Here is a 26,434-nt window from a genome sequence, read left to right as displayed (position 1 = left end):
CTTGCTGAGGAGGTGGATCTCTGGGCCAGTACCAGAGTGTCCAAGATGATATCTGGGGGTGACTCCCAAAAAGGTGGTCAGGATTCCCACTAGAACAAAAAGGAGAGAGAAAAATGTAAAAGTAAGAAGTTCTCTAAAGGCCCCCAAAGGAGTTCCCAAGGGAATGATGGTCACCAGTTCCAGCCTGGGTCTAAGAAGAAGGGGTTCTTTGATATGTAGACAGGGAGGTATGTACTCCACTGTACTGAGTGCTACAAATATGGGCACTCCACGGGTGACTCTAAATGTCTCAAGAGAGTATAGCCCCCCACTGGTGGACAGACACCTGGGTTGGCGAGTGTAGCACTCTGGGAGGAGGTGATCCCAATAAGCTTTGGGGACGGACAGAGATAACACACTCTTTCCTGGTGATAAGAAGATGGTGCCTAAAGCTCATATGCCTGTCAATACTTCCACGTTTAGGCAGTGGGTCACCAATATTAGGCAACAGGTGGAGAGTCTGAGAGACACAGGAGCCAGCATGACTACTAGAATGTGTCAGCTGGTGTCTGCAGAACAGATCCTACTAAATATATTCCCAGGTCATAGTCGCCGACAGTCTTGAGGTCCATCTAGTGGTGGCTCTGGTTCCTTCAAGTAGGGAGGAGGGGGTCTCTCATGTTCTCCGAAAGTAGCTGTGAGTGCTGCCATGCCTGTAGTTTGTCTGTTAGGCCACGACCTTGAACATACTGCCTGAATGGAGGTAGGGCTGAGATCTCACTTAGAAATGTTGGGATTGCCTGAGTGGGTCTGTATGACTACATAGTCCATGGCTGCCTGGGAAGGGAGTCAAGGTTGTCTGTTACCACATCCATTTTAGGACTCCCATCATCCCTATTTCTCATCCATCATCCTTTCTTCTCCTCCATCACCTTTACCTTTCACACCTACGTCTCATCCATCAGCCCTACTTCTCATCCCTCTTCCCTACTTTTCATCCCTTATCCCTGCTTCTAATCCCTGCTTCTTATCCACAATCCCTACTTCTCATTTATCTCCCCTGCTTCTGTTCCCTACTTCTGTACTTCTCATTGCTGCTTAACATCCATCATCCCTACTTCTGATTTTTGTGTCTCATTTCTACTTCTCATTCATCATTCCTACATCTCAACCATCATTCTGACTTCTCATCCATCTTCCATGCTTCTCATGCCTACTTCTGATCCAGAATTCCTACTTCTCTTTCATCATTCCTGCTATTCATCCCTTCTTCTCATCCATCAATTCTACTTGTCATCCCTGTTTCTCCTCCCTATTTCTCATCCATCACCCTTACTTCTTATCCATCAACCCTATTTCCCACCCATACTCATCACCCATCAGCCTTGCTTCTCATTCCTCATTCATACGAAGGTACATTCAATGTTGTGAAATACACTTCCACACTGATTGGTTGGCAACATCCAGCCAGAGCTGAGAGAGAGAGAGTTATGTTCTATTAGTCCAGCAATCGAGAAAAACAGCCTTCTCAGTGCGCATGCTGGTTGAGGAAAGAGGAGAGGAAATACAACAGGTGTTTGCTTCCAGTGAATCCACGGCAGTACAGCATTTCATTTTATTTAGATAAGTGTTTTTCTGTTTGCTTAGGCCTCAGTAGAAAGCTTAGCATTTTGAGGAATACAATGGGCCTCCAAGAGTGTTAAGAAAGATTTGTTTTTTAAGGAATACAAGGGGCCTCCAATCTAGAACATAAACAAACATTTGGGGCAAGGGCTATACAGTTAGTCAAACCTTTTCTGGTTTCTATTTCACAAGTAACAACTCCGTCCAGGTCTTGCTCTTCTTGCTTTTCTACACCACTGAAGCCTAGCTCCTCAAATACGCAGACTGAAAGGAATGAAAAAATGCAGCCCTCAGAGCTAAAGGCAGCCTCAGACTAAAACATTTTCTTTGTTACAAACAAAATTGAAACTAGAGTTGATTTTGAACATTCTATTCCTTACAGTAGTATTCTAAAATCAGAGAAGGTGATGACCTATATACCCCTGTCCCCAAGTACTGATTTATCCCTGAAGCGAATGGCCCTTATCTTTTCCAAACCATCAGAGCTTTCTGCAAAGGCCTGTCTAAATAGAAAAACACTTAAACAAAAGGAAATACTGTACAGCCTTGGATTCACTGAAAGCATCCTGTAAAGTGTGCAAAGAGAATACAGTTTTTCAGTAGCAAGACCAATAAAATGCAGCCCTCTATTTTAACTCTGATTGGCTGTTACCAATAAATCAGAATGAAGGTGTGTTTACATTTTTTTGACATAGTGTTGGTATCACTGAGGGATGAGGACCGAGAAGGAGAGATAAGAAATAGAGATGGTGAATGATGGATGAGAAGTAGGGATGAGAAGTATTGATGAGGCGTAAGGAAGATGGATGAGAAATAGGGATGATGGATGAGAACCAGAGATGATGAATGATGAGTGAGAAGTAGGAATGATGGATGAGAAGTAAGGATGAGAAGCAGGGATGAGGGATGAGAAGAAGGGATGATAGATGAGAAGTAGGGATGGGAAGTAGTGGTGATGGATGAGAAGTAGGATGAGAAATAACAATGATGGGTGAGAGGTAGGGATTATGGATGAGAAGTAGATATGATGGATGAGAAGCACGCTTGAGAAGTAAGAATGATGAATGGGGAGTACGGATGATAGATGAGAAATAGGTAAGAGAAGCAGGGTAGGAGGCTGATCTGGCTTATAGTGGGTACCTTGTGGTACTTACACCTTGTGCCAGGTCCAGTTATCCCTTATTAATAGATTAGTAGTGTTCTAGCAGTTTAGGTTGATAAAGGTAGCTATAGCAGAGCAGCTTAGGCTGAACTAGGAGACATCCAAAGCTCCTACTATATCACTTATATCATATAGCACTAAATCACAAGAAAACACAATACTCTGAGTTACTAAAAATAAAGGTACTTTATTTTAGTGACAATATGCCAAAGTATCTCAGAGGATATACTTCCTTAGGAGGTAAGTAAAATACACAAAATATACACACAAACCAAAATCAGGTAGTAAAACACTTAGAAAAGTAGAACACAATAGAATGCAACAGGAGAAAATAGGCCTAGGGGCAACACAAACCATATGCTCCAAAAGTGGAATGCGAACCACGAATGAACCCCAGGCCTAGTGTAGTGTGTAGAGGGTCTCAGGGAGTACAAGAAAACACTAAGGGGGTGATTCTAACCCTGGGGGGTGGCAGAGGCCTCCCGCCAGAGTTCCCCCCTCCAGAATACTGCACCGCGGTCAGAAGACCGCTGCGGTTATTCTGGGTTTCCCACTGGGCTGGCGGGCGACCGCCAAAAGGCCGCCCGCCAGCCCAGTGGGAAACACCCTTCCCACGAGGAAGCCGGCTCCGAATGGAGCCGGCGGAGTGGGAAGGTGCGACGGGTGCAGTTGCACCCGTCGCGAATTTCACTGTCTGCAATGCAGACAGTGAAATTCAAAGTGGGGCCCGCTTACGGCATGGGCACTGCAGGGGCCCCCAGGGGCCACAGGACACCCCATACCGCCATCCTGTTCCTGGCGGGCGAACCGCCAGGAACAGGATGGCGGTATGGGGTGTCTGAATCCCCATGGCGGCGCAGCAAGCTGCGCCGCCATGGAGGATTCATCTGGGCAGCGGAAAACCGGCGGGAGACCGCCGGTTTTCCTCTTCTGACCGCGGCCAAACCGCCGCGGTCAGAATGCCCTGCGGGGCACCGCCAGCCTGTTGGCAGTGCTCCCGCCGACCCTGGCCCCGGCGGTCAAGGACCGCCGGGGTCAGAATCACCCCCTAAGTGTGTCCAAGATACCCTACCCCAAGACCCTGAAAAGTAGGAGTAAAGTTACCCTACTACCCCAGAAAGACAGTAAAGTCGAGATGGGGGATTCTGCAAAGACAACAACTGACTGCAGAGCACTGAAGATGGATTCCTGGACCTGAGGACCTGCAAAGGAAGGGGACCAAGTCCAAGAGTCAGGCAAAGTGTCCGGGAGGGCAGGAGCCCACTAAACCCCGGATGACGGTGCAAAAGGGCTGCCTCCAGGTGGAAGAAGCCAAAGATTCTGCAACAACGGAAGGTGCCAGGAACTTTTCCTTTGGTCAGAACATGTAACACGGCGTGCTGGAGGACACAGAGTTGTTTTCACGCAGAAAGACCACACACAAGCTTACTTAGCTGCATGAGTTGCGGTTAAAGATTTTGGGTTCTGCCATGGCCCAGGAAGGACGAGGAGGTCGCCTCTTGGAGGAGAAGACAGAGGGGGTGCTCAGCAATAGAGAGAGCCCATGCAGAAGCAGGCAGCACCCACAGAAGCACCTGAACAGGTATTCAGAATATCTGAGCACAGTGGTCGTCTCAGCACAATAAAAGAGGGTCCCACGAAGTCAGAGTCCAACTCAGCGAGTTGTTCAATGCAGGACGAAGTGCTGGGGACCTGGGCTATGCTGTGCATGAAGGAAGTCTTGCAAAAGTGCACAGAAGCCCTAGCAGCTGCAATCACGCAGTACACAGGATTACTGTCTGGCGTGGGGAGGCAAGGACTTACCTCCACCAAATTTGGACAGAAGGACCACTGGACTGTCAGGGTCACTTGGATCCAGCTCCTGTGTTCCAGGGACCACACTTGTCAAGATGAGAGGGGACCCAGAGGACCGGTGATGCAGAAATTTGGTTCCTGCGTTGGCAGGGGGAAGATTCCGTCAACCCACGGGAGAGTTATTCTTGGCTTCCAGTGCAGGGTGAAGGCAGACAGCCCTCAGAGCATGCCCCACCAGGAAAGAGTCGAGAAAGCCAGCAGGATGAGGCGCTACAATGTTGCTGGTAGTCTTCTTGCTACTTTGTAGCAGTTTTGCAGGCGTCCTGGAGCAGTCAGCAGTCGATCCTTGGCAGAAGTCAAAGAGAGAAGTGCAGAGGAACTCTGGTGAGCCCTTGCATTCGTTATCTGAAGAGAAACCCACAGAGGAGACCCTAAATAGCCCTCAGAGGAGGATTGGCTACCTAACCAGGTAAGAGCCTATCAGGAGGGGTCTCTGACGTCACCTGCTGGCACTGGCCACTCAGAGGTCTCCAGTGTGCCCTCACACCCCTGCATTCAAGATGGCAGAGGTCTGGGGCACACTGGAAGAGCTCTGGGCACCTCCCCAGGGGACGGGTCACTCTCCTTAGTGGTCGATCCTTGGCAGAAGTCGAAGAGGGAAGTGCAGAGGAACTCTGGTGAGCTCTTGCATCCGTTATCTGAGGAATAGCCCAGAGAAGAGACCCTAAATAGGCAGAAAAGGAGTTTTGGCTACCAAGAAAGGAGGTTTGGCTACCAAGAGAGGTAAGAGCCTATCAGGAGGGGTCTCTGACGTCACCTGCTGGCACTGGCCACTCAGAGCAGTCCAGTGTGCCCCCAACACCTCTGAATCCAAGATGGCACAGGTCTGGGACACACTGGAGGAGCTCTGGGCACCACCCCTGGGGTGGTGATGGACAGGGGAGTGGTCAATCCCCTTTCCTTTGTCCAGATTTGCTCCAGAGGAGGGGCTGGGGGATCCGTGAGCCTGTGTAGACTGGTTTATTCAAGGAGGGCACCATCTGTACCCTTCAAAGCATTTCCAGAGGCCAGGAGAGGCTACTCCTCTCAGGCCCTTAACACCTATGTCCATAGGGAGAGGGTGTAACACCCTCTCTTAGAGGAAATCCTTTGTTCTGCCTTCCTGGGACTGGGCTGCCCAGGCCCCAGGAGGGCAGAAACCTGTCTGAGGGTTGGCAGCAGCGGTAGCTGCAGAGTAAACCCCAGAGAGCTAGTTTGGCAGTACCCGGGGTCCACGCTGGAGCCCAGGGGATGCATGGGATTGTCCCCCCAACACCATAATGGTATTGGGGGGACAACTCCATGATCCTAGACATGTTACATGGCCATGTTCGGAGTTACCATTGTGATGCTACACACATGTGTAATAGTGTCCCCGCACTCACAAAGTCTGGGGAAATTGCCCTGAACAATGTGGGGGCACCTTGGCTAGTGCCAGGGTGCCCTCACACTAAGTAACTTGGCACCTAACCTTCACTAAGAGAGGGTTAGACATATAGGTGACTTATAAGTTACTTAAGTGCAGTGTAAAATGGCTGTGAAATAACGTGGACGTTATTTCACTCAGGCTGCAGTGGCAGTCCTCTGTAAGAATTGTCAGAGCTCCCTATAGGTGGCAAAAGAAATGCTGCAGCCCATAGGGATCTCCTGGAACCCCAAAACCCTGGGTACCTAGGTACCATGTACTAGGGAATTATAAGGGTGTTCCAGTGTGCCAATCAGAATTGGTAAAATTTGTCACTAGCCTGCAGTGACAATTTTAAAAACAGAGAGAGCATAAACACTGAGGTTCTGGTTAGCAGAGCCTTAGTGATACAGTTAGGCACCACACAGGGAACACATACAGGGCACAACCTATGAGCACTGTGGTCCTGCCTACCAGGATCGCAGTGATATAGGCAAAAACAAACATACATATAAGTAAAACAAGGGGGTAACATGCCAGGCAAGATGGTATTTTCCTACAAGCAGGCATGAGGGTTTAGAAGTAGAGATGATGTAAGAGAAGTAAGATGAGAAGCAGGGGTGATGGATCAGAAGTAGGAATGAGAATCAGGGATGATGATGAGAAGTAAGGATGATAGATGAGAATTAGGGATGATGGATAAGTAGTAGACATGAGAAGCAGGGATGATGGTTTCTAAGCAGGTATGATGGAAAAGAAGTAGGGATAATGGATGAGAAGCAGGGATGAAAGTAGGGATGATGGATAAGAAACAGGGATGAGAAGTAGAGATATTGGATGAGAAAAAGAGATGAGGAGTGAGGAATAAGTTAGTCCTTTGTCTGAAAATGGATGTTGTAGTCTGGAGCCTGACCCAGACAACTGCCAAGGAGAGGGACAAGGGGCGTGGGAAACCTTCCCCTGAAGTTGCTAAGGTGGAGGTTGATGGGTTCCCTGAGGAAGAGATCCCCACACCAACTTGGGAGGACTCTGCAGCCCTAGGTAACCTGCCTGGGCTTGCTGGCTGGCAATTTGAGGGTGGGCCCACCATGGAGAAGTTCTGCAAAGCACAGAAAAAGTGTCCCACTCTTGAGGACTCGAGGCAGCAATCGGCAGCTCAGGCAGCAGGGGAAGTTTCTGGGGATCCTGCTGGGAGAATGATCTCCTATATAGCAAGCCTAACGCTCCTGGTGCTGGGGCAACCCATGTGCTGGTGGTCCCCCATTGTTACAGGCCTTACTACGGGGTATGGCTCAGAGCATGCTCCGGGCAGGACATTTGGGGCAATACAAGATCTTTGCCAGGCTTGTCACCCACTTCTATTGGCCCCGAATGAGAACAACCTCAGATGTATTCTGCAGGTGCTGTCCCACCTGCCAGGTCAGTGGGAAGATAGGGAAAAAGTAAAAAGCTCACCTGCTCCTATTACCAGTCATTGGCAATGCCTTTGAAAAAGTGGGCATCAACATTATTGATCCCTTAGACCTGAACGGCCTAAGCAAACAGATTTGTACTGGTCTTGGTGGACCATCACACCCACTACGCAGAGTCCATCACCCTGAGGCCGGTAATTGTACCTGTGGTGGCCAGATCTCTGATGGGGACCTTTACCCATATGGGGCTCCCCAAGCATGTAGTGTCTGAACGAGGCACTAACTGTATGTCTGCACACAGGAAGTCCTAGTGGGATGAGTGTGGTGTAATGTACAAATTCACCACACCCTATCACCCCTAAAGCAATGGTCTTGTGGAGAGATTCAACAAGACTTTGAAGGGTATGATTACCTGAGCCAATGAGGCGTAAGTGGGATGTCCTCTTGCCATTACCTTCTCTTTGACTACAGGGAGGTGCCACAGAAAGGAGTAGGACTCAGTCCCTTCGAACTTCTTTATGGTCACCCTGTTAGGGGACCACTAAGCCTTGTCAAGGAGGGATAGGAGCAAGCTCCCAAGACCCTCTTGCCAGGGTGTGGTCAGCTACATGCTGGCCCTCTGCCACCAGATGCACTGCATCTGGAAGAAGGCAAAAGTAACCCTGAGGCCAGCCAAGAAGTGATGAAACTCTGCTATGACCAAAAGGCTGCTCTGGTACAGTTTCAGCTTGGCCAGAAGGTATGGGGCATTGGACCAGTAGAGCCCTGATCTCTCCAGATACACTGGACTGGCCCTTATGAAGTAAAGGAGGGAAATGAAGAGTCAACCTACTTGGTATGTCTCAAGATCCCTAGGAACCTCTTAAGGGTACTCTATGTTAATAGATTCAAACCTTACTTTGAGTGGTCCAAAGTGAGCATGCTCCTTGTGACAGATGAGGGAGTGGAAGAGGAGAGTGAACCTCTCCTTGACCTCCTCTCTGCACAAGAACACAACCGTCTCTTCCTCCCCGACCCCAGAGCAGCACAGCAACAGTTACCAGTTAATGGGACAGTTTGCCTCGCTGTTCTCTCTCACCTCTGGACTCACACATCTGTGTGTCAAATGCACTGACATGAGAGACCTCCCCCTACAAACAAGAATAAAACGTACAGGTTGTCAGATAAGGTGAGGGCCAGTATCAAAGAGGAAGTCTGCGAGATGCTGGTGTTAGGAGTGACTGAGCCCTGCAGTAGTCCCTAGTCTAGCCCTGTGGTACTGGTACCAAAGGATTCCCCACCAGGCACCACCCTAGAAATTCAGTTCTGTGTGGAGTATTAGGGACCCAATTCCATCACCAGGACAGAAACATACCCCATCCCCTGTGCTGATGAGCTCATTTACAGGCTGGGCGCTGCCAAATTTCTCAGTACTGTTGATTTGACATCAGGGTACTAGCAGATTGCTCTGACTGAGGTGGCTAAAAAGAGGCCAGCATTCTCAACCCAAAAGGGTCACGTCTAGTCTTGGGTGATGCCCGTTAGGTTGAAGAATGCCTTGCCACCTTCCAAAGGTTGGTGAACAAGGTCCTAGCTGGAAAGTATTACTTTTGTGCCACCTAACTAAATGAAATTGCTGTCTACAGTTCCAGCTGGGAGAAACACCTGTAACACCTCAGTGAGGTGCTTCAGGCCCAGCAACAGCTAGGCCTGACCATCAAACCCATTAAGTGCCAGATTGGCCAAGGTTCTGTGATGTACCTGGGTAGCCTGGTAGGAGGAGGCAAGGTGCAGCCCCTCCAGGCCGAGATTGAGACTATCATGGCCTGGAAACCCAATAGAACGCAGACAGAGGTGTGGGTCTTCCTGGGCCTCACAGGATAATACAGGAGGTTTGTTAAGGGATGTGGCACTACTGTGGCCCCCTTAACAGAGCTCACTTCAAAGAAAAGACCCAGATTGGTGATCTGGACAGTGGATTGTCAGAAAGCCTTTGATACCCTCAAGGAGGCCATGTGTACAGAACCTGTACTCAAGACTCCTGCCTATTCCAAGGAATTTATCATGAAGATGGATGCTTCAGCACATGGCATAGGGGTGGTCTTAGCACAGTTTAATAAAGAGGGCCTAGGCCACCCGGTAGCCTTCATTAGCGGGAGACTACTTCCATGGGAACAGAGGCGAAGTGAGATTGAGTGAGAAGTTTTTGCTGTAGTGTGGACACTGCGGAAGCTGAGACCATATCTGTTTTGGGATTCATTTCCGGGTTTAGATGGACCACAGGCCCCTCAGATGGCTCATGCAGATGAAGGGTGAAAATCCCCAAATAGTGAGGTGGTCCATCTCCCTACAGGGAATAGACTTTACGATGGAGCACCGCCTGGGGTCAGATCATGCCAATACAGATGGTATCTCCAGGCTCTTCTGCTTTAGTGAAAATAACTCCCAAGGAGTTGGGTAGCTCTCCCCACTTGCAGTTGGGGGGAGCACATGTTAGACCTTTCAGCCTTAAGGTGGTTCTCCTCCCAACAAAATGCTAAAGGGCTTGTACTCTCTCCTTAAAAAATTGTAATATTGGCTTATACCCAAATAGTATATTTGATTTACTTATAAGTCCCTAGTAAAGTGTGCTAATGCTCCCAGGTTCTATAGATAAAATGCTACTTGTGGGCCTGTACCACTGATTGTGCCATCCTCTTATGTAGCCGTATAACCATGTCCCAGGCCTGCTATTGCAAAGTCTGTGTGTGCCGTTTTTAACGGCCTTGTCTACCAGGCAAAGTAACCCTTTTTCCAGGTTCAAACTTTCCCTTTTTCTACATATAAGTCACCCCAGAGTAGGCCCTGCACAATCCAGAGAGCAGATTACAATATATTTTAAAGGAAGGTGTAAGACCTGGCAGCCTTGGTGTGGTCTCCCCTAACTTTTTGCCTCTACTTCCCAGGTTGTTGCTGTGTGCTACATGCTATTTTTGTTGTTTTGGTTACTCTGGGCACCTTACCACTGCTGACCAGTGCTAAAGTGCAAGTGCTCCCTATGTGAAATTGCATGTGTAATTGGCTTTTCCGTGATTGCCATATTTGATTTACTAGTAAGTCTCTAGTAAATTGCACTAGAGGTGCCCAGGGCCTGTAAATCAAATGTTACTAGTGGACCTGCAGCACTGGTTGTGGCATCACAAGAGTAGCCCTGTAAACATGGCTCAGACCTCCCACTGCAGTGTCTGTGTGTACAGTTTTAACCAGCCAATTCGACCTGGCACATGTGTTCACTTGCCAGGCCCAAACCTTCCCTTTTTATACAAGTAAGCCACCACTAAAGAATGCCCTAGGTAGCCCCCTTGCTAGGGTGCAGTGAATGTTAAAGATGGGACATGGACTGATGTATGTTACATGTCCTAACATTGAAACACAGCCATATTCGGTTTTCACTGTTGTAAGGCCTATCCCTCTCATAGGATAACATGGGGGCTGCCTTTAAATATCCTTAAAGTGCAGTTTCCCTTTGAGAGCAGAATGAAATTTAGAGTTTGGGGTCTCTGAACTCACAATTTAAAAATACATCTGTTAGTGAAGTTGGTTTTTAGATTGTTAATTTGAAAAAGCCACTTTTATAAAGTAGGCATTTTCTTGTTTTAACCATTCTATGACTCTGCCTGTTTGTGGATTCCCTGTCTGGGTGAGACTGACATTTGGGCTGTTTGTGAATCTCCTTTATACAGTGACACAAAAGGAGCTGGGGTGTAGCTTGCATATCCTGGTGAGCCATCTGAGCTAGAGTGGAGGGAGGAGTGGTCACTTACACCTGAATGGGCTGTGCCTGCCCTCACACAATGCAGTCTCCAACCCCCTGGTGTGTGTCTGGGGCCTGCCCTGGGCAAGGCAGGATCTTGTGAATAACAGAGACTTTCCTTTGAAGTTTGCCTACTTCAAAGGCAGAAAGGAGTATAAGTGTTGGACCCAAAACCCCAGATTTTTAGATAACTTCTGAATTCAAGAGGAACCTCTGCCAAGGAGAAGAGCTGAAGAGCTGAGAAGTGCTGCCCCTGCCCGTGACTGTGCTTTGTTGAGCTATCTTGCAATTGCTACTGCTGCCTGTGAAACGGGACAAAGACTGGATTTTGTTGTGCATTCCTGCTTGAGAAGAATCTCCAAGGGCTTGGACTGAGCTTGCCTCCTGTTTTGAAGTCTCAGGACCATCAAAGACTTTCTCTGCAAGCACCTGGACTCTCTGCTGAGATTCTTGCCCTGCCAAGTGGTGGCCCATCCAGTCCCAGGGCCCTTGAAAGGTGCAGCTGGCAGAACTAAGACTGAAATCCATGCACAGAACTCAGTGCGGGGACTTTTTCAATGCACCACCTGCAACGCAGCTGCTAAACGACTATCCACCCGCTACACAGCTAAAATCGACGCTCCACCTGCATTGCAGCTGGGATATTGATGCATTGTGGTTGGAGAAACGATGCAACACCCGCTTGCAGCTGCTGATAAAGATGCAAACCCCATGCAACGTGTTTTTCCAACACCATGTAACCAGATTACACACACATCGTCGATGGACGTCAAAATCATCGTGAACCTGTGCTGAGCAGAGGTGCCCTGTCTGGAAATTGATGCATTGCTCTCTTGCGAGGGAGAAAAACGATGCATCGCCTACCCGACCTGAGAAGAAACAATTCACAGCCTCACTTGCAAGTAAGGAATCGATGCATAGCTGACTGTTCTCATGAACGCTCGCCCGTACGGCTTTATTTGTGACGCAAATCAGGTGCTTTGTGTAACAACAACGTTCCCATTGTTCTCTATGGAGTAAGACTCTTATTCTTTTGAAAATTCATATCTTGATTTGTGTATGTTGGATTTTTGTTGTTTTGGTCTTGTGTGATTTAGATAAATATTACCTATTTTTCTAAACTGGTGTGGTGTCCATTTTGCAGTGTGTTCACTGTATTACTGTGTGTGTTGGTACAAATACTATACACATGGCCTCTAAGATAAGAATGACTGCTTGTGCCAAGCTACCAAGGGGGTGAACAGGAGTTGTCTTAGGAGTGTAACTCCCTTACCCTGATTAGATTGAGGGTCCCTGCTTGGACAGAGTGCATACTGACTGCCAACCATAGACCCCATTCCTAACAGCAGGACATGTACTTTAAAGTTTTACATATCCTGGTAATGACAAAGTCACAAATTTGTTTTTCACTACAGCAAGGCTCGTCTCTATAATAGGATAACATTGGGATTACTTTATTACATTTTGTAAGTGTAATTCACAGTCTGGAATAGTTACATTTTTTGAGTTTGGTGTCTTTGGAATCACAATTTAAAATCACAATTTAGGGTGAAGTTGGATTTTGAATTGTAATTCTGGAAATTACACTTTTAGAAAGTTAGCATTTTTGTTTTACTTTAGCCATTTGGTGCCTGCTGCCTGTCACTGATCACTTGTCTGGAGTGTGTGGCAGCTGGGCTTTGTGTATTCTCCCTAGACAGCCACACACAATGGGACACAGCCTCATCCTTACTTACACCTGAATAGGCTGTGCTTTGTTCCCACACAAAGGGCTGCATAACCCCTGTAGTGAGTCTGGAGCCAGGGCAGGAAGGGCAGGGCCTCTGTGCACGTCAAAGTCCTGAAGTCTCCCCCACCACAAAGGCCCAACTGGGTATACGTACTGGACTTCTGACACCACCCACTCGGTACAGTTTTGTAACTGTGGCTAATCTGCAAGGAAGACGGACTGCTAACCAGGTGTGGAATATTTTAATCTGGTGTTTTCACTGTTTTATTGTTTGAAGTGATGTACAAATACTTTACACATTGCCTCTCAAATTAATCTTGACTGCTCTGTGCCAAGCTACCAAAGGGTGAGCACAGGTTAATTTAGAGTGTGTTTGTGACTTACCCTTACTAGGATTGTGATTCCTGCTTGATCAGGGTGAAAACGTCTGTCAACCAGAAACCTGATTTTTATAAACACCTCATTAAGGTCAAGCACTGGCTGGGCAGCTGTGGAAAACTAATGCAAATTAGACTCCAGTATCTTCAGGCAGGAAAACTGTAACTTTCTAAAAGTTACTTTTACAAATGATCTATTAAAACGTCAATTTCTCCATTAAACTAGTTTTTTTAAATAAATATTAAAAATAGTGGTTGAACTATTTTTGTAGCAGTTCTAAACCGAGATAGCAGAATTAGTATTTCCGTCTTTATTCTAGTTTCAAGTTTTCAAGAGCCTAAAAGACTGAAAATAGCTTTTGGAGTCTTGCCACTGTAGGACAATTTAACATTAAATCTCTACATGTCCCACTTGTAAATACCATGCACCTCACCTTGTGGGCTACTAGGCTTAGCTACTGGTGACTTACTAATATTTAAAAGTAAGTTATTTACTTGTCAAAAAGTTTTATTTCGACAGGTCTAACTGCCGGTTTAAACTGCAGCAGTCAATCTACACTGGTAGGCCCAGAGCCATGTTTTCTCTGTTACCTCAGTGGATGGCACAATAAAGGCTGCTGTTCACCGGTGACAATGTACTTTCCAAGGAGACATCCAAATTTAGCACACTTTAGTGTGAGAGCACATGCATGGAGCCTAATTAGCAGTGTCATCATGCACAGAGCGGTATAAACAGCAGCATCGGTCTGTAAATGATTGGGGTGATCCATAACAAAGGGCACTGTCTCACAATGACAATGAAAGCAATGCTATACACAGAAAAATGCAAGGCCCGTACCACCTGTATTTGTTTTTACTGTACAATTAGCATGCTTCACTTGCAAGATACTACACCTAAATAACCTAAAATGTTATTCTATTAGACTAATCATTTCAGGGGATTCTTCCACGTTAGAAGCAGGCAAATGTTCTTCAGATCCAATACTTCAAGAAAGTACCCTCTATTTCTCAAACGTTCTCAAGTCGTACTGCACTAAGATTATTAAACTTTTTTAACAATATCAACGAGACTAGATAAATCTTTCAACCAATGTAAACAATCACTTAAATGTTAACTGCTCGAAAAATACCTGTCACTCATCAATTGCCTTATACTGCTATAATGTTACTTGAGACAGTTTATTTTCTGAAACTGGCTCTGAAACCATATACTATTTGTTAGATCACTGATCTTGAAAGTCACTTCAAAGATATAGTGTAAAAATATCCATTTTGATGTTGCTCGTTATAGAAGCGGCATAATTAGAACATATGAAACATTAATCTTTGCTGTACCTATATGTTAAGCTCTGGTTCTTCTCTGTAACTACTTAAGTCGAGTGTGTCTTAATGATTCAGTGCGAGTCCCAACACATTGTTATTTATTTAACATTTCCAAAATGCCTACACATTTTGTGAGGAGCTCTAACAACCATTTGTCCCTTGATATCAAAATAAAGCCTCTGAAATAAAAAAAAATGTCATTTTGCCCTTAATGGCAATAACAACAAATGGTTGCAATGAAATCAGCATCAATCCTTGAAAACTGCTGCTGGTAATACCACTGCTGCCTTACAAATCATTCCAAGACCCTGCTTCAGTCTGAGATGCCCAAGACGCATGTATACCGCCTTGACCCTACATTACCTGGAAGGTCATAATTTAAGACACTATTTTCAGCAAAACATGTCACTTCTCAGCTATCTTATTAGCTTTTGTGAGTCACCACGCCCATGTCAGCTCCACACCACTCACTCACAAAACATGTTTTACAGGCATGCCCCTTTTTTTATCATAAATCTGTTCTTATTGTTTTTTTTCACAACATACACATTTGACACAGGCCATGAGCATTACAGGCAAAAAGTTCAAGCACCATAGTTGTGACCCAGTTAGTCTAGAACAAACAGTAACACATTATTATAACAAATAGTTCTCTCCTCTCCTCCCCGCTTTCACACCCCTAGAAAGAAAAGGTATTATAATCATGGCTTGTGTGAAGTATATCGTATTGTTTATGGTGTTTATAGAAACGTTGCTTACTTACCGGCACAAGAGTGCACAAGCACTTGCCTTTCTTTCTGAACCTTTACCGTGTGCTCTAGTGTGCACGAGATTAGATACTTGTTCATTCCTTTTAGAATGTATTATTTGAATAACTCAGCAGTTGGACATTACCAATTGAAACCGCTGGTCATCTCCACTGCTGGGAACGCTTACAAGAATAAATCTTGTTTCAACAGCTTTGTGTCCCAACTCACATTACTACACTTATCAAGGGGATGAATTACTGAACAATGACATGTTAATCGAGGAGACAGCAATATTGGGCCCAGCTATCCGATGCTCCTCCATGTTTCTGAGGTCAGCCTGTTGCCTCCTGTATGTCAGTTTTTCAAATAGCAAGGACTCATGTAAGCCTCCTTTATATTTCGCTATAATTTCCAGTTGAGCAATGCCTGTTGTGCACCATGTCCCCTTTGGAAATCATCAGGGCAGTGCTTAAGAATACCTTCAGATATCATGTTAAGCCACTGTCAGCAATGATATTGAGGATGCACTTCAATCTAACCTGGCAACTCTGGATGACGTAGTAGTACCAAATGGTGTGAAGTAGCATCCTGATCTCCATGTGGAATTTAAGGCAATGAGGAGAGGTCTTCACCCGAACCCGCCACAGTCTTTCTTGTGTGAGGTACCCGCGGTGTACGTATTTAAACGGAATCCGTTGGTATTGTGTTGTGATTATGATGGTCCTGGTAAAGGCCAAGGCTTCTCTCCATTCCACCTCCTTCATTGGGCCTACATATGCTGTTTACTGAAGGTAACAGTGTATTAGTAAAGATGGTTGTATATATGATGGACATTTTTTGCCTACCGCTTGTCAGCCATTGTGATTTTGGCCACAGGATGAAATTCGGGGCTGTCTCCTAAATCCTTAATGTATGGAAGCAATGTTTAAACTACAGGCAAAATACAATCCTCCAATGCCCTTTTAAAGTCACTAGAGTAGTCCACATTGGTATAGATATATTTACTGGCATCCGGATTTAGGCCTAGTGTAAACTTCATACAGGCCTTTTTACGTCGAAGACTACCAGACAGTGCAGATGCCTGGTTGCAAAAACATATTTGGGACATTCTGAAAGCTTACCTAGATATGAATGCCACACTTTGTCCCATGTGCTTCTTGCTTGCGGTGCTTGTTCCTCTCTCTCTCTTTCTGCTGTGCTGCTTCCCCCAAGCTTCTGAATTGCTTCCCCGCCAGTACCATCTGTGTTGCTCACCCCGTGCTCCGTGTTGCTTCTGTGACCACATGTTGCTTGGCCATTGTATTGCTTTATACCCCACCTGCCCCAACTGTGTTGCTCCCCCCACATCCACCTCCAAAAAGAAAAAACATGTTTTGCACTACTTTGTTTTATCTACCAATCCAACTCTCAACAGTAAACAACAAGCATTTTCAATGCAAAGGGTCTGGCATTTGTTCGAGTTAGAGCTATTAGCGTTGTAAAGCAAATAAAAACGCAGCGGGATCGCGCTATGTAAAATGCAGCGCGATCGCGCTGCTTGGAAAATAAACAGATAAAGTAGTCCGGACTCCAGGCTGAAAACATCGAGCCATGTATGTTTTTGGTAATTTACCAGTGCTGTGTAGGTGGGCTAAACACCGGAAAAGGCATGACGTATGCATGCCTTTCACAAATGAAAGCAAGCGGATTTTAAAAGGCAAACCCACGAACCAATGTAAGTGGCTGACGTGGCATGGGCATGATTTCAAGCCCAAAGAGAGATAACAGAATGGACGGAGCACTTCGTGCTCGCCAATAAAAAGGCACACACAGGCATATTGTATATGCCTAGAAAATGAGACAGTTTACAGCGCATTTTTTGTTCATCCTTAACCATCTTATACAGCACTGGGATACTGTACAGCATTGCTAAAACCCATTGGCTTAGCTAATAGGTCCCAACGGCGAGAGCAATTGGCTTTGCCAAAGCATGTTCCTTGGGGTTTGAGAGATAAATTGTTGCCAACATGTTTCTATCGGGCTAGGTGATATTGCCTGAGTTGCTCATTAGCAAACGAATTGGGAAATACATGTCTGCTGCCTTGCACTCCCATTGATGCGTAACGAAATTCACCCCTGGATTACAGCCATTAGCCAGTGATGCTAGTTGGTCAAGGCTGTAGCTAACAAAAGAGGATTGTGGTTATGGGCAGCTGAATGCAATTTGAGAGAGGTTAGTTTGGGTGTTGAAGATTCCTCTCTTAGCAGGCATACCTTCTCTAGATAAGTGTGACAGGATGTGTATTACCTAGTCCTGGACAGATTGACTTATTTAGTTTGTAGAGCAGTGCTTCTATTTCTGGATTAGTATTTGTTATCATTGCAAAGGGTACTCAGCTGTCCTGCTGGTCATGCTAACACTTCCCCTAGGACAGAGACAAAGGACCTGGGCAGGAAGGAGGTCACACTTCCTCCCTCCCAGGAAGGCAATTGTTTACAGTAATCAAGACGATCAGCCTCAAAGGCTTCACTGCCCTTGGGGTGTAATCTCTTATACCCCGCTCGAGGACAAAAGCCTCCCTGTCCTAACCAAGCTGGCAAGTAGGATAAAATTAGCTACTCAGGAGGTTTACACCCCTCAAAGACTAGCCACACCTTTAGGGCGGAGTAGCGTGGTCTGTACAGCCAAAGAAGGGTTCTGCCATGTTGGCAAGCCTTAGGAATAGTGGGTTCTGGGTAGAAAAGTGATGTACACCTACATGAAGTCATCACTTCAGGGGCGAGCTAGCGGCAGGGACAAGTAGCCCATTGGCCACTGTCCCCCACACCCTTAACATCACCTAAACCAGGATTTAAGGGGCTCCTCTGACATCAGAACCTCAGTTCTGACATTAAAACTAAGAAGAGGCACAAAGAAGACGCCCTCACTGACAACAGGACTTCGGACTCCACCTCGGCACACAGAGAGAACACTTAAGTGCCCTGAGGAGACTATATACTGGACCTGTGAGATCAACGTGTGCCAGTAGTGAACATTTGTTGCTCCCAGCAAGAGGGAATCCAGTGGATGTCAGAAACGAAAGCAGACTCCCCTGACTGCTAATACCAGTCTTTTGCAACCTGCAGAAGAATTGTCGTGCTGCATCCCCAGAAGTGCAGCCCATCAGGCCCCTTGTGAGTGAACCCAAAGAAAGTTGGTTATCTCCACCACAGGAGTGGTAGTGAGGCTCTTACCAACTTTTGAGCTGCTACCCCCTTCTGGATGACCTCCAGCCGACAAAGTAACAGTGGGCTACTTTTGCTGTTGCCAAGGCTTCTCTCCATCCCGGTAACTGACAGTTTCTACGACATCACTGACTCCAGAGCAGCCCCACAGTATAGTGACTTACATCGGCAATGACCCCCCTCCTTAGAACCTGCATCCTGAAGGAGGCGTCTTCAAGAGGAGCAGCAAAGCATCTTTGGCATCACCAGTCCCCATGACTGACAGCTAGAAGGCCACCTCTGCACCCAGAGCCACCGGATGTGGTGGTGAAGCTCCAGCTGTGGAATCTAGGTCCTGGGACCCCAAAGGCCTCTACCTTCCAAGGGTAGATTGTAAGCCCTCCCCGAAGTGTGCTTTTAGCAAGTGCTTCAATTTTGACAGCACCTACAGATCCCGTCAGCACCAATGATAACCAGAGCACCTCTGCACCCAGACTCCCTAAGCAAGGTAACTAGAAACTGATGTGGAGGCTTGATCTAGAGACCTGCAAGACCTTAACTCCAAGTGGATTCCCCAGAGCTCACCCTATAAATGACCGATTGAACACTGTGATTTTCCCCATTGACTTCAATGGGAATCGTTTGACTACTAAAAGTACTCTATTTTTCAATGCTTTGAAATTTTCGTTTAAGTCATGTAATTTGCTCATCTTCTACATGGGTGTTGTTAAATGCTTTACACACATTCCTCTAAGAGGCTTGACTGCTCTTTGCGACTCTACCAGGACTGAGCTAAAGTTTACTAGTGTGAACTCGAGGTCCACTTCTAGGTAACGTACTAGTATTACATGGTAAGACTCCGCAGTCATACCACATCTTACTGCCACCTTGCTATAATCGTATGTGCGCCCACTGATGTAGCTGAGTTCTACTGGAACTCAAGTTGGTGCCAAGTACTGCTGGTTGGCCTGGCCACACGTGTGCGCCTTACACACAGGATAGGCCTCTGTGCACATACTACAGCAGGACCCCCAGTGCACAGTGAGTCTACCTCCATGTAATAGTATATTGGAAGGCACTTTCATACGTTATATTTGAGCAAAAAGGGCACTTTTTGTTTTACACCTTATTGGTCACTTTAGCATGTCACTGTGGTTCACTTACAGAATATCAGAAACAAAAATATGGTGTGGACAGAATATTGTGTCAAAATTATAGAGGACCAAAATATTGAGAAGGTAAGTGCAAATATGTAAGTATAGATTTCCTATTCTTAACTCCACCTCTATGTACCTTGAAGATATATATTTCAAAGTACATATCTATGGAATTATATATAGTAAACGTTTGCTTACCTATAGTAAAATAACTTCATATTTTTGCTCTCGGTATTCTTGACACAATGTTTTGTCCCACACGTTTTGAAGTCCAAGAAAGAAAAAAAACAAAGGGAACACGATAAAAACTAAATTAAAATATTGGTCATTCTCTGTCTTAGCACCTGCAAGGTAGCCTCAAGGTTATGCAGCACCTCCCACACACCGCCCAGATCTGCAAAACCTCTGTTAATAAACTGGAAGGCAATAATTATACCACTGATCTTTTTAACTTAACTCCATAGACACTCACCACTGTACACCGAATAAAAATGGAGCATGAAGCAGCAGATTCCAAAATTCCAAGCCATTCTGAAAGACACAACCATGACAAAGGTATTCATACTTCATAGATAATTTATTGAACAGGAAAGGTTGCCTGCATTTCGGGTGCTCTGAAAGCTGTCAATACTTCTTGTGCGCAGAAACATGCAAACAACGTACTAGTGTAAAATGCATTTATCACGTCTCCGAATAGAGTTTGCTGGAAATACATATGAGATACTGTCCGAAGGGAAAACGCCTTTTTTGCATTTTGCCACACATGTCACATATGGTACGGTGAAAAGACAACTCAAAAGAAAAAAAAATGAAGAATGAGATTATCATGGAAAACTGCAGTGTAACACAAAGGAGTGGCCCCATAATTCCGACGTGACCGGCTACAGTAACACGTAGGTGATGAATAACGGAAAATAGTACAGGCCACTCGTAATAAGAGCCAAAGGTTTCTATTTTTCTTTTTTTTTTTTTACAAAGCAAGTCTTATAAAATAATTCGTTCAATATTTTTGAACAAAGGGGAAATGAATAACTGTTTCATTGTTAGCGTCAAATACAATGCAAAGAAATCAGAATGGCACGTAGTCAGTACCTGTATAGCTGCTTCTGCGTCGGTGTTCTGTCCAGGAAGCCTTTTCACTTTTAATTTGAGAAAACAGCAGCTTTTTCACTCAATTGTGAAATAATGTTCAGAAGTCAATGTTTGCTTGAGTTAAAATCAGTTTAATGGTTTACTTTAGATTTGTGCCTCTGCAATGTCAACAATGGTTTTGAGTTTACTTTAAAGAAATAGATACCAAAGAATACACCAACTACTAAAACAGGTTTTTGAAAGTAATTAAATCAGGGGAAGCGTACTTTGCAACCAAAATCAACAATTTGAGTGTGACAAAACGCATTTTATGAAGAAGGCACACACTCTCGAATGAGCAAATTGCGTCCTATATCGCAGAAAGGCATGCACGGTAGTAAAGCCCCACTCCGATATTATCACTGCTGTGTTCTACATGGCTTTTCAGATCCAGTTTTTCCTCATGAGTTGATAACATGATACATTTTACAGGTGGCCTTCGCCAGTGAGTAGTAATGGTTCACTCACACTTTTCAGTGAGAAGGTACCATGATGCAGCATTTCAGAGCACCTCTCCTGCAACAGCTGGAGTGTGACTAATCTTTGTCATTCTGACCAGTTTTGGATTGTGTGCAGCCCGTGTTTCGATGCCTCTGGTGCCTCTTTGAATGTGCACTGGAAGTCTGTCTTTCCACGCAGTGTTTACTTTCATTGGATGCTGATCTGCTGATGTTCTCGATGAGGGCTCATCATAAGACATGCGCATTGAGGGTGCATTTGCTACGGGAGCCGGTGCATGAACTGCCCTATGTGGATTTGGCGAGTCTTAAATGTACTGCGTGCATGACACGGAATGCTGCTGCCTCAGTTGAGGCTCCGACTCTGGAACACTTGTACTCTGTGGTCTTCCCTAGACCAGACTTGGATATTTTGTCACCTGCCGAAGTTGACCATCTCCTGGCTTCCATTGTCCTGGATAGATTTGGCGATGTCCAAAATGACTTTGAATTTTGAATTTGGTTCCGCGTGCCCTGTTTGGTTTTTGATATTGTCCTTTCCTGTGGCTTTGTTCACTGAACTTGTCATTATTATCACTTTGGTTGATGGCTTAGTTTGGAGTTTTTTATGCATTAGCATTTGAAGCACCTTTGACTGGCAAGGGGAGGGTGTTGTGTAGCTATTTTAGCCATGTTTTATGCACGTTGTTTTAGCTAACTTGGCCTGCAGCTGTGCACTTTCACCCATCTACGTTTTATTCAGCATTGTTCTAAATTTCTAGCAATAGCTTCATTTGCGGTGCTGTTTTATTTCTCTCTATCTTGTTCTTTCACCTAGGAAAGCATTGCGTTCTTAGCAGGACATATAGTTCACTATGTGCTTTTCCAAGGCGATAGTCAGATAGGGTTGCCGACAAACGTGGTATGCTGTGTCTCCTGCATTCACAGAAAACAACACACTCATACATGGGGACCATTTCTTAGAATGTCAGCTGGTTTATTATAAAACACCACTTAGTCACAGACACGTTAGAGGGAGATTCCACCCAGATGACCACAACTGTTTGCTGATTGTTGCAAGCTTTACTACAGCTACCTGCCTGGGCGACCGAGCCCTGATCCAGATGGGGATGGTGTCTTTTTAGACCTTTTCATACTGTCCAGGTATGAGGGATGATGTTCTCCCACGGTGAAACCCGAAGGGCAGATTAGGCTTAGTATGCTGTGCTCATACTTAGCGTAGGTGAGGGTTATAAATCCACTGCCCTGTTTAGACAGCACGGTAGGACTGTTCTTGTGTTTCACATTTGTAGTCACATGCCTTCTCCTATTGTACTTCATTATCCTCGCTATTACTTTACACCTGCTTTTATCTAAGATGCAGATATTTTAATAAATGTTTATTTAAATATATTCTGCGTCTGTTGTCTTTGCCTGAGTGAGATCTTAGTAACTGAGAGGATGCGATCTGATGTACCACGATTCCCTGGGGAGTCTATCTTACCATGACCTCGGTTGCCACAATCATCTTGGTCAGAGATGGGGTGCTGCTAGTTATCCGGAAACCCCAGATTAGGCCGACAGGTGTCACCAGGTGTGGAATTATACCCAGTACCCACAACCTAGGAGATCCTACCACTCAAATCCAGTAACCTCATTACCCTGATGAGAACCTACGCAACACCCTAAAACATGGTTTGATTGGCATGAACATGATTGGCATATTCATTTACATGTAAGTCCCTTGTAAGAACATGTAGGCTTGTAAATTAAATCCTACCAATGGGCCTGCAGCACTTATTGTGCCACCCACTTAAGTAACACTTTAAAACATGTCCTAGGTCTCCCATTGAAGCCTGAACAGTGTCCCACTGCCATGTCGACCTGGCATTTAAAACCCCTTGCCAAGCTTTAAACTCCTCTTTTATTACATATAACTCATCACTATGGTAGCTGCTAGGTAGCCCATAGGCAGAGTGCTGTGTAGTTAAAACATAGGACTTTTAAGTTTGACATGTCCAGGTAGAGATAAAGTTCCAAATTCATTTGTCACTACTGTGAGGCCTACCCCTCTCATAAAAAAACACACTGGGGTTTCTTTATTATAGTTAACAGGCTGTAATCCCTAAACCAGAGGCGGTAGAGATTTCATGTTTGGTATCTATGAACTTGCAATGACAAACCCTCATTAATGGTAAAGTCGGATTTATCATTACAAGTTTAAAAATGCAACTTTTAGAAAGTTGTCATCTTCTTTCCCTAGCCTGCAGCCTACCTTAGGTCACATGAATGGGTGTAACTGACAGTTGAGACAGCCACTCAGTATTGGGATTAACAGAGACTAAATGGCCTTTTTACTGGAATTTCGAAGAAGTTTTCTGGAAGCTTCTCCCACCTTCTAGGAGCAGGGTGCAGGGTATAAAAAAGAGGGCTCTCAGATCCACTCTTCAGTTCACTATGGACCTGCGGCAGGATATTCAGTGGACTGCCTGCTGCTGTGCACTCTGCCAGGCAGCTCCTGTACTTGGAGGGCTGGTTTGTTGCCTGGAGCCTGCCCTGAACCCTCAGAGACCAGCCCTGCTGTTGAGCCCGGCATTTTCACCTGCACCCAGCACTTCCAGAAATTACTACAATGGCTAGCTTGCTGGCCACCTATTCTGAGCCACAGGGACATAATAGGCTGTCACTGTCTTGAACCCACACCTTGACCCAGCCTGAGTGAGGTCTGAACCCCCAAGATGTCCCCATCCCCTCATGGACCCTTGGTTGTGGGGCTAAAGGTGCCCAGGTGGCCAATTTCCAAAACTGAGGACTGAGACAAAATGTGGCCAAAAAGTACTCTGAGAACCAGGAGGAGACTGGAACCAACCTGCTTCACCCGAGGTGCATCACCGGTCAGATTGACTTTGCAGCTTCTCCCGCTACATTCTTCTCTGCATCAGCAAATCCTTTTCAGCTGTCCTTCGCGAAAGGGGTATTTGACCTCGAGGAATTGTCTTCAGCTACAGCCTTCTGCTTCGTCTAGCTGGAGATTTCTGACTTCCATCTTGATGGCTAAGTCCGAAGATAAAGATCTTCACTACGGCTTCACTCCATGGCTATTTGCTGACAACCCTCCCACCCCAGACACTCCGGCCATCTTGCCCCACTGAACTTCTACCTTCTCAGAGACTTTTTCTTAAAAATATGTTTTTTAAGTCTGAAGGTGAGCGCTGACTGGACCCAATTAACTTTGTGTATCCAAACCACGCTTTATCACAGTCGGCCTTAAATTTGACTGTGCCCTGGTCTAGCATGACTAGATGACTGCACTTCCAGTGGGTACAGAGTGGTCTTCCTCTCGTTGTCCTTCCAAGTCCAGCGAGTACTGACAGTCAACATGCCAGGGGTGCCATATTTATTCCAGCAAAGTGCCACGAGGGGACCATGCAGTCACTAGCAAATGGGCTTCTGGGTCCCCTTTGACCTAGAGATGCAGTTCCTATGATGTATGGAATCTGGCTACGCAGAATGTAACATCCTAGCTCATGTCAAGATGGCACAACCCTTTCTCAGTCATGAGGACTGCAGTAGCTCACCCTAGAGGTGTGGCTACCTGAGGGCAATACCCCCACTGTAAAACTGGTTTGGGGGCAAAGTTCCCCTTCAGGCCCTGTCTTCATGCTGTCTAGAGGAACAAAAAAGCATTTTGCTCAGGAGTGCTGGGCAAGGTGGTCCATAAAGGTGGCTCCCTATTGCCTCTGGGCTAACCCCCTGAGTGGCCATCCATGCAGAGAGGTGACACCTCGGTGCTGGGGCACTGCCCTTTGTTCCTGGGCCTGGGAGTCGTTCACACATCTCCCAAGGTGGTCAAATACATGTCTGAATGTGTATGCCTTTGTGAGGTTCCTAGACAAGCAGATCACAGAGGAGCAACTTTCTAAAAGCAGCCCAGTATTATTAGTGACATTAAGGGGCATATTTAAGAGCCCCTAGCGCCACCGGAGCATCACTTTTTGTGACGCTCAGGTGGTGCTATGCCCTGCGCTGTATTTACAAGGTGGCAGTAAGCCACTTTTTGTGGTTTAACGCCACCTTGGTACGAGCCACTTTGTGTGGAAGGGCGTGCAATGGGTGTTGCTGTGCAAGCATTTTGACACTGCCTCAGATTTTTGAGTTTTCGTAAACCTGAGGCAGCACCAAAATCTAACCCCACCCCAGGGGTGGCGTTAGAGTGGCACAATGAGGAGAAATGCTTTCCTGTCTCTTTGTTTTTTGCTCTTTCTATGTGAGCGGCATTTTGATTGGACTGCAAAGGCAATGTGTGGAGCACCCAACATGGCTTTGGCAGGGCACATAAGAGCAGCCTGGATGCTGCATGCCTGCCTGGGTTGCATCTGGGCCAAGTTGGGCCTTGCGATGAGCTTTGGCTGCAGCGCAGGTAGAGGAGAGCCTGAGGCCATGAGTTTGGACTGCAGGAGAGCACTCAACATTGTGGATCATCAGGGGACCCCATCAGAAAATTTCCTGCTGCTATTCCATATGCTACCCTCAAAGGTAGGAATGGATTTCTTTTTTATTGCAACTTCTGAGTTGCCCTGAACTGAGACTGACTCAGAAAAGCAGAGGATGTGCGAAAGGCGGCCCACCTGGAAGATGGGGCCCTGAATTCATAAGGACTGTGTTGGAGGGGTAAGAGAAAATTGCCCTGGACTGAAACTTGCTTCTGGGCCTGGGAGGGGCTGTGAGCACTTCAACCAGGCCCTTCTGAGGGCCCCTGGTGTCTCGCAACTTTGAGAGAAATAGGTGACCTTGATGCCCAGGGCTACCACCTTCTTTACATGGGGCCTGCTGCTGTGACATCACCATGGCCAGTGACAAGGCACCCTGGGGAGAGGCATGCCCATTCCCCGTCACACCCAGGGCCAGACTGACAAATTGTTACAATCTGCCTCAGGCCTGGTGGGGGTCCTGTCTGGAGACACTCTGCCCTCCACTGATCTAATTTCAGAGAAAGCTACCTCCATCCTTTAAGGGAGACATGATTCTTGGTCTTGCTTGGAGGGGAAGGTTGGAAATCTTAGTGCCAAAATCTTACTATTCAAACACGATCTGAGCAACACAGAGAATAGGGTTACGAAGGCGGAGGAATGGATCTATGGAGCTGAGGACTCCAGTCGTGG

At 46.1% G+C, this 26,434-nt stretch overlaps 1 protein-coding gene across 1 annotated transcript in view; it reads right to left on the bottom strand.

Moving 5' to 3' along the window:
* LOC138245998 (plasma kallikrein-like) overlaps positions 1–20,871 on the bottom strand; it is a 525,156-nt gene extending 504,285 nt beyond the window's left edge. The window contains exons 1-2 of the mRNA XM_069200127.1: positions 20,797–20,871; positions 20,177–20,235 (exon numbers count right to left, since the gene is read on the bottom strand). Coding sequence (XP_069056228.1) covers positions 20,177–20,234 — 58 coding nt within the window. The 5' untranslated portion in view covers position 20,235; positions 20,797–20,871. The remainder of the gene's footprint in view (positions 1–20,176; positions 20,236–20,796) is intronic.
* Positions 20,872–26,434: the final 5,563 nt, after the last annotated feature.

The sequence above is a fragment of the Pleurodeles waltl genome, chromosome 1_2 (assembly GCF_031143425.1).
Source record: "Pleurodeles waltl isolate 20211129_DDA chromosome 1_2, aPleWal1.hap1.20221129, whole genome shotgun sequence".
NCBI lineage: Eukaryota > Metazoa > Chordata > Amphibia > Caudata > Salamandridae > Pleurodeles > Pleurodeles waltl.
Note: the sequence above shows the minus strand (reverse complement) of the source record. Positions and strands in the feature narration are given on the sequence as shown.